The sequence below is a fragment of the Erythrolamprus reginae genome, chromosome 1 (assembly GCF_031021105.1).
Source record: "Erythrolamprus reginae isolate rEryReg1 chromosome 1, rEryReg1.hap1, whole genome shotgun sequence".
Classification (NCBI taxonomy): Eukaryota; Metazoa; Chordata; class Lepidosauria; order Squamata; family Dipsadidae; genus Erythrolamprus; species Erythrolamprus reginae.
Genome location: NC_091950.1, coordinates 84,673,656 through 84,690,334, shown reverse-complemented (window position 1 = coordinate 84,690,334; position 16,679 = coordinate 84,673,656). Strand labels below are relative to the sequence as shown.

The 16,679-nt window shown below is 35.9% G+C and overlaps 1 protein-coding gene across 1 annotated transcript in view; it reads left to right on the top strand.

Moving 5' to 3' along the window:
* The window catches only part of INO80 (INO80 complex ATPase subunit), a 65,651-nt gene that overhangs the window by 16,307 nt on the left and 32,665 nt on the right, over positions 1–16,679 (top strand). The window contains exons 9-23 of the mRNA XM_070757076.1: positions 894–1,097; positions 5,117–5,312; positions 5,630–5,697; positions 6,134–6,343; positions 6,857–6,937; positions 7,540–7,635; positions 7,864–7,923; positions 8,548–8,690; positions 9,719–9,803; positions 10,152–10,269; positions 11,555–11,640; positions 13,079–13,246; positions 14,561–14,694; positions 15,008–15,075; positions 16,388–16,481. Of these exons, the coding sequence (XP_070613177.1) occupies positions 894–1,097; positions 5,117–5,312; positions 5,630–5,697; positions 6,134–6,343; positions 6,857–6,937; positions 7,540–7,635; positions 7,864–7,923; positions 8,548–8,690; positions 9,719–9,803; positions 10,152–10,269; positions 11,555–11,640; positions 13,079–13,246; positions 14,561–14,694; positions 15,008–15,075; positions 16,388–16,481 (1,811 nt within the window). The remainder of the gene's footprint in view (positions 1–893; positions 1,098–5,116; positions 5,313–5,629; positions 5,698–6,133; positions 6,344–6,856; positions 6,938–7,539; positions 7,636–7,863; positions 7,924–8,547; positions 8,691–9,718; positions 9,804–10,151; positions 10,270–11,554; positions 11,641–13,078; positions 13,247–14,560; positions 14,695–15,007; positions 15,076–16,387; positions 16,482–16,679) is intronic.

The following is a 16,679-nucleotide window of genomic DNA, read 5'->3' as shown; positions in this document are numbered from 1 at the left end:
CTAGGACGAGGGCACTCACTAAAGTTCATAGGTAAGAAAGTGAGGACAAATAAAGGGAAATATTTCTTCACCCAGAGGGTCCTTGGTTTATGGAATTCACTTCCAGAAAAGGTTGTGACAGCTGTCAGCCTTGATAGCTTCAAGGCAAGATTAGACAGATTCATGGATGCCAAGTGTATCGGTGGTTATTGAAACGGATGTCCATGTGCCGCCTTTATGTTGGTTGAGGCAGGCAGGATTCCCTTGAGTACCATTTGTTGAGGGTCAAGGGAAAGGGAATCTTTCTGCTTAAGATTGCCATGTACAATTGGTGGGCCATTGTGTGACACAGAATGCTGGACTCGATGGGCTTTGGCCTGATTCAGCATGGCTCTTCTTATGTTCTTAGATGTTCTTATGGTATAGTGATACATACAGTACCTTCAAGCAGAAGGAAAACATTGCATTGATAGGTCTAATATCAAGTTAGTTTGAATTGGATTGTGGTCTTAAAAATGTAATGAAAACATTTTTGATCATCAGAATTTTAATGAATTAAAATATTTTTATCAATTTAAAAATGAAAAATAATTACCAACGAAGGCACTAGAAAAACTTTCTAGTAAGAGATTTTCACAGCTGTGTATTATAATGGCCTGTCTCAGATGACAGGGAATCCTGAAATGGACTTTAATAATTACCTTAGTTTACAGAAAGTGTTGTGTAGAGGCAAAGGGAAATCGCTCCTATATAAGACCAAGGAATTAATAAAGCAGCCTTTGTAAATTTAGGCTCTGGTACTAGGAGATTCTCAAGAATTGTTTCCATTGCAAGACTCGGGAATATAAACTTCTCTTCCAGGTTTTTCTCTCTTTGCCTAATTGTATTTCCCCCTCTTTTCTTTTCTGTTTTAGTTGGCTCACCAGTGTATGAGAGAAGTGCGCCGAGCAGCTATTCAAGCCCAAAAGAATTGCAAAGAAACTCTACCAAGGGCACGTCGGCTTACAAAAGAGATGCTTCTGTATTGGAAAAAATACGAAAAAGTGGAAAAAGAGCATCGCAAAAGAGCAGAGAAAGAAGCACTGGAACAACGCAAATTGGATGAGGAGATGAGAGAAGTAAGAATAGTTCATTTAGGGAATGAAACCTAGATATTAATACAGCAGACATTGCAGCAAATAATTAGACAGCCACTGGGGCAACTTTTCTGACTAACAAATTTCATTAAAAAACATAAACTCTTTTGAACTGCAGCTCACTTCATCAGATTCAACTGGTATGCATGTTTTTGATGAAGTGAGCTGCATCTCACAAGACATCTTATTTTTTGCAACCTATTTTGCAACTAATGTGGCTCTTGTCCCGCAGTCAGCGCAATATAAAGTATTCATTGTTGTTTTTTTCCTTCTGGAGATTATAAACTAATTTTTATTTAATTCTGAATTTTGAAATCAATTTTCTACAGAAAGGAAAGGCAATCCTTTGGGCTGGTAGGCCTTTAGAATTCTGAGGGCTGGTCCGGAATGCTGTCACGAAATGTTTACATGCTTATATGGTTTTGTTCTTTATGGATTGGCCATTTACCATGAGCAAAGTGACAAATTTCCCTTTCCCTAGCTCCATGGAGTACTCTCAACCATTCACACTTTTTATTCCTGGACAGATGTACCCATCTACTATTCTTGGTCTCAAAGCGATCTATGTAAGAACCAGAAACGTTTCCGTAAATAAAGACAATGCCAGAAGCTAAGGACTTAGTTTCCAGTTTACTGTATTAGTTTCTTTTTTAATTAAATGAATCTGAAAATACATTAAGTGAGGGTAAGGTACCTGTGAATAAATACATATAGAGTACCTGGGAATGTACAAGCAAACATATTACTGCCTGTGACCATCATGTTGACTAGTCCAAATCTAGAGTACAAAGTTCCAGTTAATATTATCCATGTCATAAATTTAAGGTTAATCCAAATTATTTTTAAAGTTTGCTTAAAAAATTTATATGCCGTAATTTTCCAAGATGAACCTACATTTAAAACAAGAATTCTTCTTTAATTGAAAAATAGGACATTCCTTTTCCATCTGTGAGAGCACAAAACACAAGATTTGTTATATGTTTATTACCTATTAAAATTGTTGTAATTTTTGAATGTGCTCTCTTCACATTTCACCTTTTGATTTTTGTAAAGTTGGACTGATTTATTTTATAATACTTGTTTTATTTTTTTATTTTAAAAAATAATTTTATTGAATATTTTCAACATTAAAAAGCACCAAAACACATAAAGCAAACAATTTTCCTCATTACAGCAACTTCGTACCCCTTTCACTAGTATCTATAAGTTACCTAAATTCTAATTTTTAATACTTTCTACTCTATTATTACATTACTACTTACACACATAGACATTTTTGATATATTCTCTTACACATATACACAGAGGTATTCATATGTTATTATCCAATTCTTATTTAATACTCATCTTTCTCTTTTCTAAATAGGCATAATCCTCTTCTCCAGACCAGATAGTATTCTGATTTCTCTCTCTTGTTCAATTATATTCTCATTTTGTCCATCTCAGTTCATTCTAGTATTTTACTAATATTATAATACTTTTTTTAAATAAGTACCGTATTTTCCGGCATATAAGACGACTTTTTAACCCCTGAAAATCTTTTCCAAAGTGGGGGGTCGTCTTGTACGCCGGATATAGGACAGTGGCGCCTATTTGCGATGGCTGAGGGGCGAGAACACCGCCTCCCAGCTGGGCGAGCCTGAGCCGAGCGCAGGCCCGCCCACACGCTGCCTTTGGCAGCACAAGCGTGCCTGTCCGGCCGGGGAAGAATCGCCCCGGCCGGACCTCAGTTTCAGCTGGGGGGGGGCCCGAGAACACCGCCTCCCAGCTGGGCGAGCCTGAGCCGAGCGCAGGCCCGCCCACACGCTGCCTTTGGCAGCACAAGCGTGCCTGTCCAGCCGGGGAAGAATCGCCCCGGCCGGACCTCAGTTTCAGCTGGAGGGGGCGAGAATACCGCCTCCCAGCTGGGCGAGCCTGAGCCGAGCGCAGGCCCGCCCACACGCTGCCTTTGGAAGCACAAGCGTGCCTGTCCGCCCGGGGAAGAATCGCCCCGGCCGGACCTCAGTTTCAGCTGGGGGGGGGCGAGAACACCACCTCCCAGCTGGGCGAGCCTGAACGGAGCGCAGGCTCGCTCACACGCTGCCTGTCCGGCCGGGGAAGAATCGCCCCGGCCGGACGTCAGTTTCAGCTGGGGGCGCGCGAACACCGCCTCCCAGCTGGGCGAGCCTGCGCAAAGCGCAGGCTCGCCCACACGCCGCCGTCCGTGCCTCAGTTCCGTAGCTCCGCCTCACAGCTGATCACCCTGCTGCCGCTGCTGAGAGAAAAAAAGATGGAGAGAGGGGGGGAGAGAAAGAGATAGCAAGAGAGGGAGAGAGGGGGGGTTAGCAACAGAGGGACAGAGAGAAAGAGAGAGGGGGGATAGCAACAGAGGGAGAAAGAGAAGGAGAAAGAGAGAGGGAGAGGGGGCAGAAAGAGAAAGAAAGAGATAGCAAGAGAGGGAGAGAGAGAAAGATAGAGGGGGGATAGCAACAGAGGGAGAGAGAGAAAGAGAGAGGGAGAGAGGGGGGAAAGAAAGAGAGAAAGAGATAGCAAGAGAGGAGAGAGAGAAAGAGAGAGGGAGAGAAAGAGATGGCAAGAGAGGGAGAGAGAGAAAGAGAGAGGGGGGATAGCAACAGAGGGAGAGAGAGAAAGAGAGAGGGAGAGAGGGGGGAAAGAAAGAGAGAAAGAGATAGCAAGAGAGGGAGAGAGAGAAAGAGAGGGAGAGAAAGATGGCAAGAGAGGGAGAGAGAGAGGGAGAGAGGGGAGACAGAAAGAGAGAGAAAGAGATAAGAAGAGAAGGAGAGAGAGGGGGAGAGAAAGAGAGAAAGCAAAAAAAAGAGAGAAAGAGAGATAGCAAGAGAGAAAGAGAGGGAGAGAGAGGGGGAGAGAGAAAGACTTTGATCATTTCCCCAGGTATTTTTGTACCTACTTGACCAACATTATTAGTGGTTGCAAAATTGAATGTATGAACTTGTTCATTTCAATAAAAAGAGCCAGGGAAATGATTGAATGTTAAACTGGATGCATTTATTTCTGCCTGTTTGTATTTGTTCTTATGTTTAACCATTGAAAATGTACTTTTCCTCCAAAAAGAATCATCTTTTCATATTTCTTAGGCAACATTTTAAAATAACTTTAAAAGCTGAGGTCATATTATTCACCCTGCTCTGTATCATAGCACACTGCACAGTACTGAAAATTGGCAGGGTCACTAATTAAACCCGACAAGTTAAAATCTGTTTAAGTGACATTGCAAGAGGATAAAGACAGAAAGTGCGGAAAGAGGAAAAAATGGATGGGCTGTTTGGATTGCGATATCATGATATCACATACAGATTCTCATTCCATAATAGATTCTCACATAGGTGTCAGCATGCTGCATGTTAGACTGAAAGATACCTGCAGAATAGATGGTAGGAGAAAGGAAAATAGCCAGGTTCACCTTTTTGTGTTGACAAATTATGATGAGTTATAATAATAAACTTAATTGTGGTGAGGAGAAATATGAGAGGCAGACAAGACAGATAGACAGAGACATATGGAGAGATAGACAGAAGAGTGCTCCCACTTGGCTCTCTCTCTCTAAATAATTCATTCATAATTTTAACAATAAGATCTTCATCATTAGTAATTAAAATATTGTGTTATCATGTTCAGAAATGATTTTTTTCTCAATGCAAGTACATCATAGACCTAGACTCAGTCAGGTCTATGATGTACAGAAGAGGGGTAGTCTTATACGGCGAGTATATCTCAAATTCTATATTTTAACTGGAAAAGTTAGGGGGTCGTCTTATACGCCCAGTCGTCTTATACGCCGGAAAATACGGTAGTTATTATTTTTGAATTATCAAGAATATATAGGTTAGATCTTCCAGCTAGTTAGATATTTTGGGCGATACATTTTTTTACTCAATACATGTTTCAGGAAATCATTGTTTTAGGTCCTCCGTTGTGAAACTGTTCTATGTGGATCTTTACATGTGAAATTATTTATTTTATTTACTAATACATGACTTTAGGCTAAAAGACAGCAGAGAAAACTTAATTTCCTGATAACCCAAACGGAGTTGTATGCCCACTTCATGAGTCGCAAACGAGATGCAGGACATGATGGAATTCAGGAAGACATTCTGAGGAAGCTTGAAGACAGTTCTATCCAGAGACAGATTGATATTGGGGGAGGAGTTGTTGTCAACATTACTCAAGAGGATTATGGTAAGGATTATGGTAAAATTCTAGTGAGATTTAGGGAAATCCTATCATTGCTACTTTGCATGCTTATCCTGAACTGTGAACTAGAGCTGATTTTTTAATAAGGGGCATTGCTTGCAAATGAAGTGCCTCTCTAACCCTTAAATACAGACACAAGTAGCAAGACAAAGAGAGGCACTTTTCTGGGTAAGTGAAGCATGTTATCAAACAATCTGTTCAGCTCTATTTCAAAATTAATTTTCAGAAATGTGTGAATAGCTTATAAGTAGAGTTTTGTAATTTAACTCTTGTTTTGATTTTAAATTTTGCCTTATTATCAGATAGCAACTATTACAAGGCTCAGGCTTTGAAGAATGCTGAAGATGCTTTTCGAATTCATCAGGCCCAAGTAAGTGTGTACAATAAAATATAAATTGGAAAATGTTTTAAATTTTAAAATGTCTGGAATTGGCTTCACAACTTTTCTATATTTCTTGTAAATTGCCAGTTTAGCCTTAAAAAAATTAAGATATCCATAATTAGGTAATATATTTATTAAGATTAATCAGAATGGCATAGATTTTAAGTGAACGTTATCCCATGGAACTGTATGAAGAGGAGATAAGGTATATAAAATATTTAGGTTCAGAAATTGAATCAAGTAAAACTTAAGATAAAGATTGCAGGCTGTATTAGTCTTTTTCATATGTATGAGACCATGTTAACAAACGAAAGACGATGTATCTTGTCCTATGTGTTTTCATTCAGATGTAATCTTGGGATTTGGATTAGTTAATTTTATGTAAGATCATCCCTCTAAGCCTTTCCCCCTTCCCTTTGTCTAGACCAGGTCTTTTGATGAAGATGCTAAGGAGAGCCGGGCAGCTGCACTTCGGGCTGCCAATAAATCTGGCACTGGCTTTGGAGAGAGCTATAGCCTTGCCAACCCTTCCATCCGGGCAGGAGAGGACATTCCACAGCCGACCATTTTCAATGGCAAATTAAAAGGTTACCAGTTGAAAGGGATGAATTGGCTAGCCAACCTTTATGAGCAGGTGTGGTTGTTTTTCTTGAAGCAAAATCTTTCAAACAAATTACTTCTTGGCATGACTCCAAAAAGATAGCTGAACTAAGGTTACTTATATTGTGTTTTACTGAAAGAGTAGTAGATCCTTGGAAAAAACTTCCAGCAGACATGGTAGATAAATCCACAGTAACTGAATTTAAATATGCCTGGGATAAACATATATCCATCCTAAGATAATATACAGAAAATAGTATAAGGGCAGACTAGATGGACTTTTTCTGCCGTCAGACTTCTATGTTTCTATGTTCCTAATTGTAAAATTAAAATGTCATCTGTGGAAATGTAATACACATATATTTCCAGAGATGCTTTCTGGTATATTTTTATGGAAAGGAGAATGTTACAGAACTTTCAAGAACTATGATGTCATGGTCTCTGAAGACAAATGATGATGGTTAATACTGAATTGATTTTCAAGGTACTGTATATGCTTATTTGTTAGGCCTTACTCAGACTGAAGTTTTCAATTTCATTCTTTCAGGGCATCAATGGTATCCTAGCAGATGAAATGGGGCTGGGTAAAACTGTACAGAGTATTGCCTTATTAGCGCATCTGGCTGAGGTAGGTAGATTGTGCTTTAAATCTCTGACAGAGAGCAAGCACCTCTTACATGATTGAAATGAGGCCCATGTTTATGTAATGTGTCTGTGTGCATATGTGTAGTAACATTTCCTTTCTGTGTGCATTATTCAATTCAGGCATTCATTTGTTTCATTTCAAAGTCTTTTCTGGTACTCAACATCTCTTATGCTTCCTGAGGCTAATTGATCCTCCCCAGGCTTTCATCTCTACTATAGCCTTACTTTTACCTTTGTGTTGACTGTTTTGAACTTCAATCCCAGGTTGTCAATGAGGGGATTTGTGCCACACTTGTACCTCATTAGATCTCCTGGGTTACACAAATATTGTACTGAAAATAAAAGGCAAAGGTTGCTAGGTATGCATATTACATTGCATAATATGGCAGTAATATGAGGTACTGCCATACCTCAAAGTAATTACATTCAAAAAACTATTCAGGCATTTTTTTCTTCCTTTTTGTCTTATTTTATGAATCAAGAAATCAGTATAAATTGCATGTATTATGTTGCTTACTCATAATATTTGATATTTATTTAAAGATTGTATTAAACATTCTTTAATTAAAGTTTTTTTCCTTTCAGAGAGAGAACATCTGGGGCCCTTTTTTAATTATTTCACCAGCTTCCACATTAAACAACTGGCATCAGGAGTTCGCCAGATTTGTTCCAAGATTTAAGGTGACTGCAGACATGATCATTCCATAAATTCAATTGTCCTAAGTTATTAAAATAAATTGTAGATTTATATTACTTCTTACTGTCCTCACTCTGTTTCTGCCAAGTTTGGAAGCCTGATGTAAAAGGCCAGAAATCTGAATCTGGTTAACAAGGAATGTCAAAAGTCTGAAAGAACTAAAGGACTCCTATAAATAAATACTTATATGGACTGTTTCCTATGTATTGTAGGTGCTACCATATTGGGGAAATCCCAATGACCGAAAAGTGATCAGGAAATTCTGGAGTCAGGTACCATCTCTCATTTATCTAAAGAATAAATATATTCTTGTCTTTCTGTAATAATTTTAGGAATATTTTTTAATAATAAGTTTTCTTACTTTTATCTTAATTGTCTTCTCTTCTATATCTTTTTCTTATAATGATACTTATCTTTAAGGTCCTAAAACCCCAACTCTTAACTTGAGGGTATCAACTCTTATTTTCACATGCATATAAAGTCTTCCCTTAAAGTGAGAATTTCATTCCCTCTAGCTAATTAGAATTTGCAAAATGTTTGGCTTATACTATTTAAATATATTTGAGGGCTAATTGAGAGATTATTTGAGCGACATCGATTTTTTTTCCTTAGTGATTTAACCTCATCTTGTGATGAAATAACTATAATACAGAACTCAAAGATAAATCCATGTTTGAAGAGGAAGTACCTACTGCTGGAATGCTCATAAATTGAACTGCCGTGAAAATTGTAACCACCTACTTGAATCATATGCACATAAATCTGCCTAATCATATTTTAGATAACATAAATGTCCAGTTAGAAACAAGCTGCTTGGAAACTGATTTTAAAATTATTGCATATATTTGATGGGTCAATTTTATTAATGAAACTTCATTTTTTCCCTCTGATTGCAGAAGACTTTATATACTCAGGATGCTTCTTTCCACGTGGTGATCACCAGTTATCAACTTGTAGTCCAGGATGTCAAGTATTTTCAGCGGGTGAAATGGCAATATATGGTGTTGGATGAAGCACAGGCACTCAAGAGTAGCTCCAGGTATCTTATATAGGAGAAAGAATTTTCTGATTTTACCAGTGAAGAAAGGAAGCTTAGATGCAGTAATTAATTGTAATAAAATGCTGTCACATTTTAAAATGTGTTTTTATTTTATTTATAGCTAGGAGCATGTGCAGGAGAGGGTCAGTAGATATAGAATTTATTAATTTGTTGTATAGGTGATTAGGTTGTAAGTCAGTAGAAGCATCAATTATATTTAGGTTCCATGGCCCCTCCAGAACTATTTTCAGTAACTAAGAATTTACAACAACCAGGTTTCTCCCTCTTTCCCATTGTTCAGGCAGTGGCTTTGAAAAGCTATCAGATGCTCTTCTCTGGGCAAGCAAAGGTGGCCATGGAAGTAGCATGTGCAGGAGAGGGTCAGTAGAGAAGGAGGAGGAATTGTACTTTTATAGTTATAATTGAGCTGCTTATAAATTGTTCGTGTTATGTTGTAGAAGCACTTTTGGAGACATTAATAGAATAGAATAGAATAGAATTTTTATTGGCCAAGTGTGATTGGACACACAAGGAATTTGTCTTGGTGCATATGCTCTCAGCGTGCATAAAATAAAATACACATTTGTCAAGAATCATGTGGTACAACACTTAATGATTGTCATAGGGGTCAAATAAGCAATGAAGAAGCAATATTAATAAAAATCTTAGGATATAAGCAACAAGTTACAGTCATACAGTCAACATGGGAGGAAATGGGTGATAGGAATGATGAGAAAAACTAGTAGAATAGAAGTGCAGATTTAGTAGAAAGTCTGACAGTGTTGAGGGAATTATTTGTTTAGTAGAGTGATGGCGTTCGGAAAAAACCTGTTCTTGTGTCTAGTTGTCTTGGTGTGCAGTGCTCTGTAGCGACGTTTTGAGGGTAGGAGTTGAAATGGAAGTAAATTCTGCATAGTATTTTATTTTTCCTAGAAGTCTTATGAATTAACAGTATTTTTTAAAAGTAGCAATGTGTTCCTTTATTGTCACTTGCTAAATCAGTTTCTTCAAAATCTGTTGGTATTCAGCGTCCGTTGGAAAATTTTACTTCAGTTCCAATGTCGAAACCGACTATTGCTGACGGGAACACCCATCCAAAACACTATGGCTGAGGTATGTATGTTTTGTTTTCATTGGTTTCTATAAATAGTAGAAATCTAATGTTTTTGCACATATGATTGAGGTATAATCTGTGAATTCTTATAGACTTATCTGCCACTTTCTGTTGACTTTGTGTCCAGAGGTGCTCTGAAAATCAAATTTCTCGATCTATTATCAGGTTTTGATGTAGTCTTCAATGTCATTGTTACTGAAAGGTTTTCTGAATTGTCAGTCCTGTTGACTCACATTGACATTTTTGGAATGAAATTTCCTTGAACCTTTTCAATATATGTAAGAAATGATTTTTAAGCTGTATTAGTTAATGGGATATTTATCACACGTTCTTCTTTGCTTTTGCAGCTCTGGGCTTTGCTTCATTTCATTATGCCAACATTGTTTGACTCCCATGAAGAGTTCAATGAATGGTTTTCTAAAGATATTGAAAGCCATGCAGAAAATAAATCTGCCATTGATGAGAGTGAGTATGCATGATTCAGTATGCTTTGCATTCAAATTCTACAACCTGAGCAGAATTGTTCACATCTTAACAACCAGTTGTTATAAGTTGCTTAAAACATTAGAAGAACTGCACTGAATAAAATTAAAGGCTAAGGTAACTCATTGTTCTATCTCAACAAGATGCCCATGGAAAGTTTATAGCCAGGTCGTTTATATAATAATACTCTTCCATTCACCTTCTGCAGCAATTAGTATTGAAAATATACTACTGCCAATATTTAAACTAATATTTAGTAATTATGACTCATAGCTCTGTTGTAAGTTGTTAATGATTGTTCAGTCACTTCTGACTCCTCATTACCCAATGGACATTATTTCATCAAGATTGTTACAGCTGCTTCTTTAAATTCTTATAGGTTCTTGCTTTTGCCATCACTGCGAATATCAATCCACTACCAGACATTCTTTCAACAGTTTTTGATTCTTTTCAAGTATATAATCATCTCCAGTGTCCCTTTCTTTTCTTTTGCTTTATGTGTCAAAAATCCTTCAGCTTTACCCTCACTGTGTTTTCTGTGAGCAGTCTTACAGTTTTATTTGAGCTAATATTGATTTGCTTCATGTTGTGTATGGTATTGTCAACCATTTTCTCCATATTGCAATTCAGAGGGTGTTTGTTTTTCTTTGTTCAGCTGTTTTGATCATCCACCTTTCACAACCACATCACAGTTGGGAAACCGTGATCTTGTTAATACATACCTTTACTGTCAGTGTGATATTTCTGTGCATTAATATTTTGACTACATACATTTTGACAAGATCTTCCCATTTTCAGCTCTAGTTGTGACTGTTTCCTTTTTCATGGCTATAGTCATTATGAACACTTGAGCCTAGGAAGATAAAGAAGATAAAGTTGTTAGTAGCTCAATGTCTTCCCTGCAAATATGCATTGTATTGGCATAACCTGCCAACATAGTTTTGGGACTTTTTAAAAAATTGCTGAGCAACAGACAAACTTTTTACCTTTACTTTAACACGAGATTCCTTAAGATTTCTTAAGTCTTCCTCAGTTTCAGATATCAGAGTAGAATGTTGAATATAGCTGACATTGATTATGTTTCTTCCATCAATTTAAACATCAGTTGCTCTAATTCCAGTTACTATTGTTCTGTTCATAGATTAAATAAAATGCCAGTATAGAACTATGGCAGATTCTTTTCCCAGTTTTGAGTCAATCATTTTATAAAAGAGCATTTTTAACATTAGATAAATGATTATGCATTGTTTTTTTTTCTCAATTTCAGATCAACTGTCACGTTTGCACATGATCCTGAAACCTTTTATGTTGAGAAGAATCAAGAAAGATGTGGAAAATGAACTGTCAGACAAGGTGCCAATCAAAATAATAACTCTTTTGTCCTCTTGTGTTTTTTCCCATTATACATCATTGTATGATTTTTCTAACTGATGTGAAGCCAGCATTCTTAAAAATGCTTTTTCAATATCTATTGGGTTTGAGCTAGACATCATTTCAGCTAAATAATGTGCTTCACCTAAAGATACCCCTTTAGCTAAACAATCTGCTGTCTTAAAAAAAGAAGGGAAAGCTAATTTCATTTATTTTGTATTTCCCCTATAGTACTCTGTTGCCCCTGAAAATTGGCTCCAGGGAACTCTGGGAATTGCTATAGGGAACAGAAAATTGACAAAAAGTACATCATTTGACCAAAGTGCATCTCAGGATCCATCCTTTCTAGAGAAATTATAATATTTCAATACTTTCAGACCATGTGTATCTGCATAAATAAATATATTTGAACATACAATTAATAAATCAGAATAGTAAACACATTGCAGGCAAAGACAATGATGTCACCAGCTAATCCTTTCAACCCAGAAGCACTTCAGCTGTAGTAATGGTAGTACTACTTCTGAGTGCTTGTTAGATACTTGATTTTTCTTTGCAGTGATTATCATTGCAGTGCAATGGTTATATTTTTTTACATAATTAGTTTTTAAATAACTTTTAAATTATCCAATATATGCACAGTTTTGATCATTTTGATCATGCATGATGATTATTGCATAAATGATATCTTTTGGGAATTCTTGATCCAATTAATTGAACGAATTTTGATATATGATTTTTGCACCTGTTCTGCTGATGTGTAGCAAAGTGGGACAAGGTCAACAGAATTGACATAAGCTGACCACCTCCCAAATTGGACATAAATCTCATACAAAGTCCTCTACAGAATGCCCCAGTACTTTGTTGTTCTCTAAAAGGTATTCAAGGTTGTAAAGTTTGTAATAGGTATAATAGCAATTCTGAAAATTAAGAATCAAGAAAAATAAATCATGAGTAATAAAAGAGTTGTGGAAAGAGAAGGAGCAAAAATCAATCAAATGACCAGAATCTCCATCCAGTTCCATGTATCAGTAGCTGAGAATATTCTTGGACTTTATAGCTGTATGCTGTTTTGAATAGTAAAATAATATTTGTATTTTTCTGAATAATGTTTTTTAAAAATCTTCAGAAAATATATGTCATCAATGAATATGATACACAAATCCGTAACAAAAACGTGTCTCTTGTAGACTAGGTTAAATCATACACAGCTGTGAAGACTTAACTTTAAATGTATTGTTCCAACTTTTCCTTAAAGAGAACTCTTACATCTCATTACTTTATGTTATGTAGTAATATTTCCTACATTTTTGACAGGGTTTTTCTTACTCTCCAAGATTGCTTATGAATTGCATTTGTGAACTGGGATTTAATATAATGTTCTGTTGGCAATAGCTTAATCTATTTTCCTCTCTCTTAGATCGAGATTCTTATGTATTGCCAGCAGACCAGTCGACAGAAGTTATTATATCAAGCTCTGAAGAATAAGATTTCAATTGATGACCTTTTACAATCTTCCATGGGCACTACTCAGCAAGCCCAGAACACTACTAGTAGCCTCATGAATCTTGTCATGCAGTTCAGGAAGGTGAGTTTAGGAAAACCTATCATTCTGAAATGCTTGTCTCAAGAAAACTTTTGTAGTTTTTACCCACATTCTGTAACACATGATTAACAGATTACATTAATTAAAGGTAATTTACTTAAGCTCTTCCTCTTTTGTTTTATAATTTGCAATGGTAAGCTTGCCACTTTGTGTAGTACAATATAATGTGTTGGAAAATTGAGTATTTTGGCAAGATAATATATAAGTGTGGAAAAGGCAACTGTGCCTATTCTAAAATAATATATGTTGCAAATTATACTTTACAGTCAGTGTAGAATAGCAGTTAGTTGTTTAACTATGACTGAAAAGACTCAGATTTAGATTTCAATTTGGTTGTGAAGTTCTCTGTGGCCCAATATTTGGACAATTGCACTGGTTTGTTTAAAACTGGTTCATAATTGGAAATCTCCTGGATTGAGAGCTCCTTTTGCAATCTAACCTTTCAATTGGATTACTGCAGTTTGCTCTATATGAGGCTGCCTCTGAAAATTATTTGGTAGCTATATAGTGTCTAGAAGGCACGAACTGCCCCTCCCTGAATACCCAATACACTCCAGAAGGCAGAGACTCAAGAACTTGCAGGCGCTTCTTGCTTCAATCAGTTAGTACTATCACTCTGTGAGTTTTACAAATTGACAGTTGGCTTTGAGATACAGTTTAAGGCATTGGTTGCCACCTCCAAAGACCAGATATCTTATAGCTCTCAGCATTATCTGCCCTTCCAGTAAGATCAGGGCTCTCCTTCAAATCTTACTGAGAGATAATGTCTTTAGATAACTTTCTTTATTACTGTCCCCTTCTCTGCAATAACATTCCTCCCAGAATTAAAGAGTTCCCAAATTTATCAGGATTTTGTAGGTTTTTGTATGAAGCCTTTCGTACTGGACATAAATATGGGTTCCTGTATACCAAGTGGTTATTTATGTTATTGCTTTATGAAGTGGGAATATATGATGTTATCAGATATGTTGTTATGTGTGTTGTTTTGCATTGTTTCATTCCTTTTTATTGATAAGGTATGTGTGCCACAGAGTTATTTTTGACTGAAGTGATATACACTGATGAAAAAATAACTCTTAGCCTGATCTGCTTTACAGGGTAAGAGAAATAATTACGTACTAAACTGTCTGTTTTGAGGAAAAGCAGGATAAAAGATTAAATCCTGAAAATTGTTCCTGTATTTTTCCAAACATATAGAATAATAATTATTTTTGTAATATTATTACAAAATGTAATTACATTACATTATATTATTATTATTGTTGTTATTGTAATAATTATTACATTTCCATATAGGTCTGCAATCATCCAGAGCTCTTTGAACGACAAGAAACATGGTCTCCATTTCACATTTCACTAAAGCCATATCAGATTCCTAAGTTTCTCTATCGTCATGGGCAGATCAGGGTTTTTAACCATTCACGGGACAGGTAAGTAATAGTTTATTTTGTTTCATTTTTTGCAATGCAACACATATGCAGTCAGGGGAACCCCTTCAACTATTACACTTAACAAGAGATCTATAGCTCCTTCAGCCCCTTTTAATGTTAGGCTGAAGTGGCTCAAAGCTTAGCTGTATAAGAGCATAGTGTATACTTCCAGGCTTGTCAATAGAATGATTTTGACTAATAACTTAAAGACAACAATATCCAACAATTCTTAGAGAATAGGTGACAAAGCAAGTTTGAACTCATTTTAATTAATATTTACATCTTAAGATTTTAAAACTTTATTAATTTCCAGGTGGTTGCAATTTTTACTTTCTCCTTTTGCACCAGACTACATTCAACAGTCCCTGTTCCATAGAAAAGGTAAGTTAAAAGGCTGGAAAAACATTAAGATGGAATTAATTCATATCAGTTTATCTAAAATGACAATAGTGCAGCTTTTTTCTCTATACTTATATTTAAAATTATATAGGCAGTGGTGTCATAAACCTCTTAATTATCTTATTTCACAATTGAACTGACTTCTATTAGCATTTCTAATACTCAGATTATTTAAATCTTTAAAAGTTGCTTTTTTATGTTATCACTGTCCTTTTCAAGATTTTCCTCATGCTAATTTTCTTTTCAATGTTTACCAATTTCATTTATTTTTTAAAAAAAATTCTTTCAAGCTATCAAAATTGTTCTTGAGAATATTTTTTGAAATACTGAATATGATAATGAACAAATACTTCAATCAGTTACATATCTTTTTGAAAATTGTAATTACTCTCAAACTGAATTTATACTCTGAACAGCACAGCTCCACATTATTTGACTCTTCATTTGGTTATTAAGGGTAATGTGTAATCCTTAGATGTGCTGTGGTTCTCAGATTTTATATAATAGCAACATATTTCCCCTTTCTTCTTATTTTTTCCAAAACGTAAATAGAAAATGTAGTTGTGTGTGTGTATGTATATATAGAGAGAAGGAAATTATGTGCAGTTATTGTTATCCTGTTCTTTTTCTTCATGCGATTATGGTTTTATTGCCTCTGGGATGGCAAAATATGTCATTCGTCCATGCATCTCGTTCTTAGTGGCCCTTCTTCCTTCTTTAGCCATTTTCTATTATTTCTTACTAACGAGCTTTGCATATTTTATTCTTTCATTAAATGTTCCTGCTGATCATAGGCCACTGATATCGTTGCTTTTCAGAAAACATTAAGTTTCATAAAAACGAGGCTCATGTGATCTGCTCTAGAGAGAAGATGCAATACAGATACTCTTTGTTAGTTACCATAATTGAGACCAGAAACCTGTTGAGTAAAGCAGTCACTAAGTGAAACTACAACTGGGCTTGTGGTTTTCCTTCATTGTTCTTTTGCTTTACAAACCTGACAATGTCCCAAATACGAGAATTGGCTGCAAAATTACTTTTTTCATCACCGTCCTAACTGCAAATGGTCCCCTAAGTGAGGATTACCTGTAATTTACCGGGACAAAGTTTTAATTAATGTTCCCTCTTAAGGTCTTTTTTGTCTTTTAAGCTATAGGTTGCTTTAATAATGAAAGATAAAAAATCTGAAACAAAAGAGGGGTGCGGATATTCATAGACGATCCCAAATTGTGTTTTCCACTTGTCAGTTTTTATAAAGCCAATGTTTATCTTAATCTTATTACTTATGTTATAGGTGCTGAGAAAGGGAGTTGTTTCTCTTTCCTACGGTTTATTGATGTTTCTCCAGCAGAATTGGCAAACCTTATGCATAAAGGACACCTAGCCAGGTGAGAAATCTTGGAACTAATAGCATTTGGTTTAAATAATTGTAAGAATAAATTTTTAAAAATTATGAATACAGTACTGTATATTGTAATTTTTTGGGGGTGGGCAAAAATACCCTTTACATGAACAATATTTATTACAAATACCTGGATACCATATAACATCTCATTTCCTGTTATAAAAAATTGTATTTGAATGAT